Source organism: Malurus melanocephalus, unplaced genomic scaffold (assembly GCF_030028575.1).
Source record: "Malurus melanocephalus ecotype Western Australia unplaced genomic scaffold, MMel_1.1 scaffold_28, whole genome shotgun sequence".
Classification (NCBI taxonomy): domain Eukaryota; kingdom Metazoa; phylum Chordata; class Aves; order Passeriformes; family Maluridae; genus Malurus; species Malurus melanocephalus.
This window is the reverse complement of record NW_026623260.1, coordinates 592,018-601,422: the sequence shown is the minus strand read 5'-3', so window position 1 is coordinate 601,422 and position 9,405 is coordinate 592,018. Positions and strand designations below refer to the sequence as shown.

Sequence of the window (9,405 nt, the reverse complement as noted above, 5' to 3'; positions counted from 1 at the left end):
TATAAAAATACACCTTTTTGCTTTTTTGAATTTAAAAATCCCCCAGTCCAAGGACATACTTCACTAGCAAATATTTTTTTTTTCCCTTACCAACTCTGAAATTCATCTTTCTTGAGAGAAGCTCTGGCCCTAAAGAAATCACAGAAAAAGATCTAGGAGACCACAACAGGCTTGGAACGCAGCTGCTGAGTGTTACCAGCAGAAGAATCAGGGACTGGGAGGGTGGCAGAAAACACTTATGTACCTTTTCATTCAGTGGATACTGCATGACAGTGTTAAACAGAAGTAATCCCACGTCATAAATACAATAACCCCAAACAATCCAAAAATAGATAGAAGGGAAAGGAAGAAAGGGAGGGGAGAAAAAAAAAAAAAAAGAAAAAAGAAAAAAGGAGAGAAAAAGAAATAGTCTAAATCCTTTTAATAGTTCTTTTGCTGAGGGTGTTTTTTCACTTCTTTAAAAAGATACAGTCAAAAGCTCTCGGACAACAGGAACATGTAGCCAAGCTCCTTTTAGAGCTCCAATYGCTGCAGCTCTGGCGTGATGCAGCAGTTTCCAGCACCACGTGGAGCCAGAAAGCGCCGGTGGCCTCCACCAGCAGGGATGGAGGAGTTCCGTGTCTCACCCAGATGACTGTTTGAAAAGAGACGGCCATCAAGAGGTCTGAAAACCCTCTAAAGGCTGGAGAGGCACCGGCCACGTCTCCTCACCCTCCACAGAGTCCCATCCCGAGCAGTTCTGTACAACGAAGATGACTTCAACGCTTTTCTTCTTTGTACGGTCGCGTACCTAAACCCCAACGTCCGTCTGGGTTGGTCCTGTCCTCAGCCAACGCTCCAGCACTCCGCCCGAGCTCCCAGGGAAAGGCAGAGTCACAAACCCCACAAAGCACAAGTTCCAGCAGCTGCACGGCCAGGCCTGGCCTCTCCTCCGTGGTTTTTGGGGAGCAGCGTGAGGATCATCACCGCTGCGCGCTGCCTTCCACGGGGAGGATGGCGTGGTGCAGGTTCCGCGTGTGCTTCGAATCCAGCGCCTCGTGCTCTTCCGTGAAGCTGTCCGGGCTCGCCGCCCCGTCCAAAGAGCTTCCACAGCTAGAGTTGGGAGACAACATGTCCTGCAGGAGRTCTTCCTGGACTATCCCCGAGTCTTTGTTCACTTTGCCCCTTTGGTTTCCTTCTTCCTCCTGGTCGTTGAGCAGCTTGGCCAGGAAGTTGATGTATTTCATAGCCAGGCGCAAAATCTCGTTCTTGCTGAGTTTTTTGTCGGGCGGGTGGGTGGGGATGAGCTTGCGCAGCTCTGCGAAGGCCCCGTTGACGTTCTGCTGCCTCCATCTCTCCCGGCTGTTGGTGAAAATGCGGCGGACAACTTTCGTGTGGGGACCTGCAATTGCAACCACGCAGAGTTAGGAGCTGGGCTTAACAGGTCAGGTATTACTTCACTGAATAGCTCACTGTGTCCCAAATCAGCTAACTGATTGATTTTGGTAAGGTTTAATCAGCRAGGCAGGGAAACAAGAGTTTCCAGCTAACTGGAAGCTGACCTGGAGCTTAGAAAGCTGTAACTTCAGTCCAGAGGAAGGTTAAAATAGAGTTGCATCTCTTTGGATGTCTCCTCMGATATCTGAATTTGCCTCTCCAAGGAAGAAGGCTTAGGCCATGATATATGTGCAGAAAACTGCTATAGTTTTAGGGTAACTAAAAGAGTAACTCAGCAACAAAGATCCTATTCAAATTTTATCTCACTGAACGGCTTTATTTTCTATCCCAAAAATAGTCTAAAGGACACAGCATCGGGACTGGAGGAAATCAGCTTGATCAGAGGCTTTGACCACTCTGAGACCTGAGGTTTTCCCTGCTGAGAGAGACCACAGGATTGCCAGCAGCCCTCTGAATGAGAACAGGGTGGTGGGATTCACCCCGTAGACACGAGGACAGGTAGGAATGTGACCCCCAAAGTGGTTTTCCCCAATGTCCTGCTGGAAGGGTGATCACAGGTGASGATGGAACAGCTTCACAGCTCATCTGAGGGCTGCCTGCTCTCTCTACACGTCTCTGCCACAAGGCAAAAACTCCTTCTGACACTGATTGGAAAAGGGACTCTCAGTTGCTAGAGATGCCCATTTGGCCTTATTACATGTAACCTCCWATTAAACCTTTGAAATTTTACAGCCATATTTCTGACAGGGGATGCTATACAGGATGAAGGCACAAAACACACCAACTCTCCTTTCAGCACATCAGGGTAACTGCAATTGGAATGAGAAAAGTTTTGTCTCCATGCTAGAAGAGACCCAAAAGTGCTGAGCTGCAGGAGCAGCAGTGCTGTAAATCAGGATTGCAGGTCCTTGGGTCCATGGAAACCAGCTCAAGTGAGGGAACACTACCACAAGATGCTTTTATCATTACATTCTTTCCATCRTCTCCTCTAGGAGACATCAACAATGGAAGGTCACATAAATCTCATGAAAATCTGGAAAAATGACCGTGGCGGAAACTCCCACAGGAAGCACCACATATAACAAAAACCATCACAGAGTGGGGAGCAAAACAGCAGTGAGTGTCACCCCAAAGGACTGTGGAATCCCCATTCCCACCATCTCTCCCCTGTACTCCCCACTGTGAGACACCTGCCTGGTGACAGCAATTCCCTGGTCCTGGTGAGCAGTTTAGGCCACAGCTCTGACATCACCCAGTGAAATCAGCACCCCAGGGCACAATTAAACACCTTTATTCTTGTCTAGCAAAACTCTTGGCTGCCTTGACAGTGACTTTTTATAAGCATCCCACACAAGCTACCCCTCCAGGTGCCACCTTGCACAGCACAAGAGGAATCCCTTTTTCCAGCTGATTAGATACCATCACACTTTCCTCCCTTCAGGGAAAGCTGAGCCCCTTCAGTCCAGCACAGCACACAGAATATCCTGTGCTGAAGGGTTTGTATGGAGACACACTCCCAAGAGCCAGATTAAAGCTGACAGCTTCACCAGTGTGTGAGCACCCACACATCTCACTCCTCCTCACAGCTCACTCAGGAGTTGGGAGTCCCTTAAAAACAGTCCCATAAGGGTATGAGAAATAATCCCACCTCTAATACCGTTCATTAAAAAAAAAAATAGAAAAGAAATCTCAAGAGACTGCCAGGCTWCACAGGCTGCAAACATGTGTCTGTTCACTGAAAGATGATGACTAAAAGACATCTATTCGTAAATAGGTCAGGAATCAGAAGAAAAAGACCTGTCCATTTTCATGCAGGGGCACCCAAATCAAGCTTCAGTATACAACACAAATTCTGACTCCACTCAAATTCTTGATTCCTGCACCAAGTGAATAAAGCATATCTTTTAGAAAGAGATCAGGTTTTGGCCAAAACATGTCATGCCATGAAGAAAATTAAAATGCCCCATAGCTGTTTTATAATGGAAAATCTATTTCTCATAAAGAAAGTTGCCTCATAATTAATTCAAGCRATCGGATGAGAATTTTTGCCTGGATTTTGTCCTAATGGATTGACTGGTGCTTTTTTAATTGTAATTAGAAATCTGAGGAAAAGTAATAAATAGATGAGCTTCCAAAGTTCCAGGCTATACTTTTTTAGAGATACTTTTTTACATTTTTATGCGCACTTCTAGCTATTTTTAAAGAAAATATTAAATGGAACAAAATTTCCATAAAATAGATAAAGAAATACTTGCAAATCATTTTCTTACAGAAAAAAAAAAAGTCACAAAATGTCTGGCAAGACTTTCCTGCCCTTCTGCATCTCCCAAGGGCTGAGGACCCTCAAGAGAGATGCTGCTGTGTGCCGTGGATGTAACTCAGCAGGTGACCATCACAGCAATAAGTAAAGCCCTTCAGACCACACAGATGACTCAAGCGTGAGATGTAAATCCCTACAAATTGCTCCTGTTTAGACAACAAAATCTGATACCTATTTTTCCCCAAAAAAATGTTGAGTCCAGTCTTGGAAATTCACATGAACTAGAACCTGCAGGATCGGGCCCAATCTGTACACCTGCATCAAACCACATGTTCAAAAAACGCRGTTACAACCAAGCATTTTTGTAATCCTTGATACTTAATTTAATAGCAAGTCCAAAGCTTTAGTCAGACACTGAGATTTGGTGGACTTTTCTCTGTAACTCCTAAGCCTCGGAACCAAAACCCAGACAAAAAGCCCTTCTTGTGCCAGGGCTGTGACATCCCCTGTCCCATGGGGCTGAGTCTGAAAGGACCAGGAGGGCAAAGAGTGGGGAGAAAAGGACTGATAAACGAAGATAATACCCCGAGCCTGTCATTTTGGGGTGGATTATTTTAGAGTGATGCAGATTATGATTTGAYCTTAGATTAGCTGGGTAGAAGAAAAGGGACAGCTAGCTGAAAAGGAGGAAAATAAATTGTCCAGCAATTGGAACGCAGTGTTTACAATTGTTAATAAGAGAAAACACATTTCAACGAATCTCATGCTTACGGGCTGTTAACTCCGCAGATAAACAGAGCGGCCCTCCACGTGCAAATTGTTCTTGCAAATGTCCCTCTGCGTGGACAGCATCCCGTGGGCAAATATCCCCTTGCACACAGCATCCCTCCCTGCCCTGCCTTCTCCTTGCTTTCCATTCCCTGGAATTATCCTGCAGCTCCAACAGCGGTGCCCGCACCTGGGATCTTTGCTGGAACACCAGATTGTCACCTTCCACATCTCCCACGCTCTGCCGCGGGGTATTTCTCCACGGCAGACGGGAACAGTGTGTGGATATTCAATGAATTAAGGGATCGGCCGCGATCCCATCGCGCCGCTGCAGACCTCAGCACGGGGTTAGCTCTTTGCCCCCAGGCACTTTAGAACCAGGTTGGGTTGTCCTTTCTGCCCAAGGCTGTGGTCTGCAGTGCGAACGTCTCCTGCCTGAAAGGGTTTACAGAGGCAGCATCTCACTGCAATGGCTCTGATCTGCACTTCAACAAAGGCTTAAATTTAGTGTCCTCTTTCGGATTTAATCTCTGAGCAATTTGCAGAGCAGGGATGTAATTAGCCAGGGGCTGAACTGCTTAGCTGGGTGAAGGCAAACGCACCGAGCACGCTGCTGGGGATCACTGTGGGCTCCCCTTACAGGAGAGCCACCCTGACTCTTGGGGCGTCCTGTTCTTGATTTACGGTTTGGGGGATTAATCCTTTTGTTATTTGGGGGTTTAATCCCAGAGTGAGGCATCGTGCAGGAACTTGCCCCCCTCGGCAAACGGAGACCTTCCTCCCCACAAAAAAGTGGCGCAGGGGCAAAACACTCTCACCGTCGGTGATCTCCATCTCGTATGGAGAGGGTCTCCGCTTCACCCGGTTGCTGCCGTACATGGAGAAGGAGTCCGGTTCGCCGAAAAACCCGCTGCAAAGAAAGGCAGAGAGGCCGTGAGGACACACCGACATCCCCCCSTGCGGCGGGGCTGCGTCCGGGGCCAGCGGGAAGCGGAGCTGCTCCGTGACCTCGGGGGGAGCTCACGGCTCACGAAGCCGAGCCCGGGGTCGTGCGGCGACACCACACGCGGCTGCCCGGGAACACGCAGCAAGGGACGCCAGCCCAGGGTGGGATGTAAGCGGCGTGGGGCGTCCAGGCGGGCGTTTTAGGGCAAAATYCACCCCATTCCCGCGGTTGGGTGCTCCCCCGCAGGTGGGCATGCCGGTTCACCCGGGYCGGGTCTTTCCCTCGGAGGGAAGAGGGAATCCGTCTCCGCACACCCCCGGGCTGGCTCAGCCCCTGTCCGAGCCTCTGCTATCCCTTGCGATTATTTGCGGGACTCGTCAGAGGACAGAAGGAACCCGGGGAGCTCCGAAGAACTAAACCAATTCTCRTCCGTTTACTGACGGACCCCTTTGCTCTGCCCAGGACTTTTCCACTGTAAATATTTTTCATTCGAGGAACGAGTTTTCCGTTCATTTTTTTTTTCCTTTTTTTCCCCTTTCCCCTTTCTTTGCAAAGTTGCGTGCAAGCCTGCGGTGACTAAGGGACGAACCCCACGCGGAGGAAGGGGTGCTGCTGCTGCTGCTGCTGGCCCCGCATCTCCGCTCCGCACATCCCGCCGCCCCGCCACCGAGCACCCCTCGGGAAGCCGCTCCGGGATGGGATGGGATAGGATGGGATGGGATGGGATGGGATGCGGAGACACGGACCTGTTGATGGTGGCCAGCGGCTGGCCCAGGTTGTAGAGCATGGCCCTGCCGGGGGGCTGCAGCGGGAGCGCGGGGGGACTCAGCTGCACCATGCGGGCCTCGCAGGCGGCCTCGGCGGCGCGGCACGGCTCGGCTCCCGGAGCTCTCTGCATCGCCTCTCCCGCCGCCTCACGGCTTTTTATGTCCAGGGAGCCCCCCCGGCGCACCAGCTCGATGACGGGCACAGGGGCGGCGGGGGGCCCGGGGGAGGGCCGGCCCGCCTCCTTGGCCGCCCCGTTGAGCAGCAGCTGGGGGTCCGCCGGCGCCTCCATGCCCCCGCGGCTGCTCTCCGGCTCGCTCGTGGTCTCCGCTTCCGAGTCGTGCCGCCGGGCGGGGCGGGCATCGCGGGGGTCACTGGGGGGCGGCGGGGCGGGCGGCCTGTCCATCGTCCTGCGGAGAGAGGCAGCGCTCAGGGCCGGCCCGGGATGGGCACCGGGGGGGCTTTACCCTTSCACGGGCACCGCCCCGACGGGGAGGGCCGCTTTGGGGCTCAGAGCTCGTCGGTGAGAAACGGGGGTGTCACTGATCACCCCAAAGCTGTCAGAGTTTGTTGGAGGGACCGGGGAGGGGCTGCGGGTCCACCCCGCCGAACCGTGCGGTGCCGTGACGTCACGGGGCGCCCCGGCCCTGCCGTGACGTCACGAAGCCTCGCGGAGCGGCTCTTTGACGTTTCGCAGCGCCCCGGTCCCGCACGACCGGGACGGGCCGGACCCTCCCCACCTTTTCCCCCCTCCTGGAGCCCCGCGGGGATTCACATCGGTTCCATTGGGGCGGCTGCTGCAGCGAGGGGGTCTCGGCCAGYGCCCGGAGCGCCGCCGAGGGTGCGGGTTAAATTATGCGGCCAAATTACGGAGGAGGMTCAGCACACACGCCCTCATTTTTGKGGGGTATTTCTCCCCGTTTTGGRGTCCCCGGCGGTGTTTGCTGCCCTGTGGAACCAGCCCAGTCACGGCCCGGCCTGCCTGCAGCGGCCTTAGCCTCAAGGGCGRCCTCTTCTCCCATGTTTATTTTTTATTGTTATTTATAAACAATCGAAATATACCTGAAACCACTTTTTTGGGGGAGAGAGGGTTAAAGCAGCCGCTAACGGAGCCAATCCCCCCGCGCATTCGCTACCGCAGGAAGGAGGAAGGGGCCCGGCCGCGGCCGCACACAGCATTGTCCCCCTTCTCCCACAGAACAAATGCTGTCGCGACAGGGCACCTCGCGCCGAGGGCAGACAGCGATATCGCGATTATTTCTATGCTTTATCGCCCACATATTTCCTCGTTCGTTTTGGTGTTATTTTTGTTTGTTTGSTTGGTTATTTTTCCATATAAATAAAGAGCTTCATGGAGCAGAGAACTGCCACCCATCCATCTCGCTCCTTTGCCTCGGGAAATTTTTTATTTCGTTTCTGATAGGCTGAGTCGCGAGGAAAAACACCAATTTTTTTTTTGCTATATCTCACTATCGTGCTGGAAAATAAAATGAAAAAAAATACAACCACCCGACCTAAAGTGCAAGCTCTCTGCCTTCCCTCCAGCCCCCTTCCCGCCAGCCCTCTAGAAAGAAAAATCTAATTGCCTATTCCGATATTGTATAGGAAGAGATTACTCACATGTGTCATATTTAAGTAGGGACACCGCAAGTCTCTCCTGTTTCAACAAAAGCGCTCTCAGTGTCAGGCTGTATTTACTCCTCCCACCTCAAGGTACTTACGACTTTACAGAGAGGAAGGACACCCGCATCGGGATAAAACTGCTAAATCCTGGGAGGAAGAGAAGGGGGAGAAGAGAAAAAAAAAAAAAAAAAAAAAAGGGAGAGGGTTGATCTCGTGGGTCCGGATTGCCGGAGATCAGTGGAGGGAGAAAGGTGCAGGGGAGAGGGAAGGAGGGGACAACACCCCGGGGAGGCCCCTGTGATAGGGGACAGCGGCCACCCCCGGGTCCCCCCCCCGCTGCCGCCGGGAGCCGCCGCCTCGCACACGGGGCCGCAACGAGCGACGGCCATGGCCTGGCGTGGAAAAACAAATAAACAGAGAAAAAAAGGCGTGAAAAAAGCGCCCTGTATTTGGGGTGAATTGGGCGTTTTTTTGGACACATTGCAAGCCCGGTCTTCCCGGGAGGAAATCACAGACGGGGCCGGACACGGGGTTGTTTTTCTCCCGATGGGCTCGCACGAAGCGGCGACGGCGGCGGCGTTTCTCCCACGTCCGGCTGGAAAATTTAATTCCTAAAGGGGCAAATTAAATTCCTCAAGGGGCCGGGTACCGGCCGCGCTCCCGGCCGAGGAACCGCGACAGCCCGCTCCCCGCCGCCGAGCGACAGGAAGGCGAGGCCGGTTCACCCCGCCAACGAAATCACGAAAAATTAGGTTTTCCCCTTCTTAAAAAAAGAAATAATCCCGATGGCGCCTGTTCCCGCATTCGTTAAAAAACGAAATACAAAAAATCGCGAAGATATCAGTAGTATTTTGCCTTAAATTGGGGTGGTTTCGTTTGGAAAAAAAATGGAGGGGGGGCATTTTATCCCCGCCCGCTAGTTTCTGCTCCGTAAAATCCTTTTGTTTTCCAGCAGCCGATCGGCAGGAAATTTCCAACCTAAAAGCGCACCTCTCCCGCYGGCCCTTTGTAGGGAAATCGCCCCAAAGTGAAGGGGCTGGAGGGATATGGGGGACCCCTCTCGGGAAGAAGGGCTCAGGATCTGGCCGTCGGCAGGGCCGGSCCKTGTTCTGGTGTTTTTCCCTGGGGASAGAGGCTGGGGGACCCGGGCCCGGTGGGCGCTTCTCCCCCGGTTCCCCCGGGGCCGATCCAGCCGCCGCCTCGCTGCCGCAGCCCTGGGGTCCCGCGGCGGTGGGGGTGCCGCACCCCACAATTTCAAAGGCGAAAGCGCATTCTCCTCCTCACCCACCCCGCATCAAAGAATAAAAAAGATTAAAATCCAACCGCGGAAACGGTTTTGTGTTTCTTTTCTCTGCTCGCTTGTCTCTTACGTGGGGCAGAAGCCCCCCAAAACCCACTCGCTGCCCTTCGGAGCCCCCCAAAACCACATCCCGCTGTCCCCAGCGCCCAGAGCTCTGCAGAGCCGATTCCTCTTTACTCACCATTTGCTTTTCATTGGGAAAAGTGAGTGGAGCCATTTTGTGGCCTACGCATCGCGGCTATATTTGTAGTAAGTGTTGGGTGGCTTCAGCTGGGTAGGCTCTAATTCCACATCACGTCCAGTTTC

The 9,405-nt window shown here is 52.7% G+C and overlaps 1 protein-coding gene across 3 annotated transcripts; it reads right to left on the bottom strand.

The window, feature by feature from the left end:
- Positions 1-14: 14 nt before the first annotated feature.
- On the bottom strand, positions 15-9,405 carry TAL1 (TAL bHLH transcription factor 1, erythroid differentiation factor). Of its 3 annotated transcripts, none has more exons than XM_057390522.1 (5): positions 9,281-9,405; positions 7,898-7,946; positions 6,158-6,586; positions 5,284-5,375; positions 15-1,381 (listed from the first exon to the last, which is right to left on the bottom strand). In XM_057390522.1, exons 2-5 carry the CDS (start codon positions 7,924-7,926, stop codon positions 963-965), a joined length of 969 nt encoding a protein of 322 aa, XP_057246505.1. In that variant the 5' UTR covers positions 7,927-7,946; positions 9,281-9,405; the 3' UTR covers positions 15-962. The 3 variants fall into 3 exon arrangements, with proteins under 3 accessions (XP_057246505.1, XP_057246507.1, XP_057246506.1); XM_057390524.1 differs by having other exon boundaries at positions 7,797-7,946; positions 9,281-9,305; XM_057390523.1 differs by lacking the exon at positions 7,898-7,946.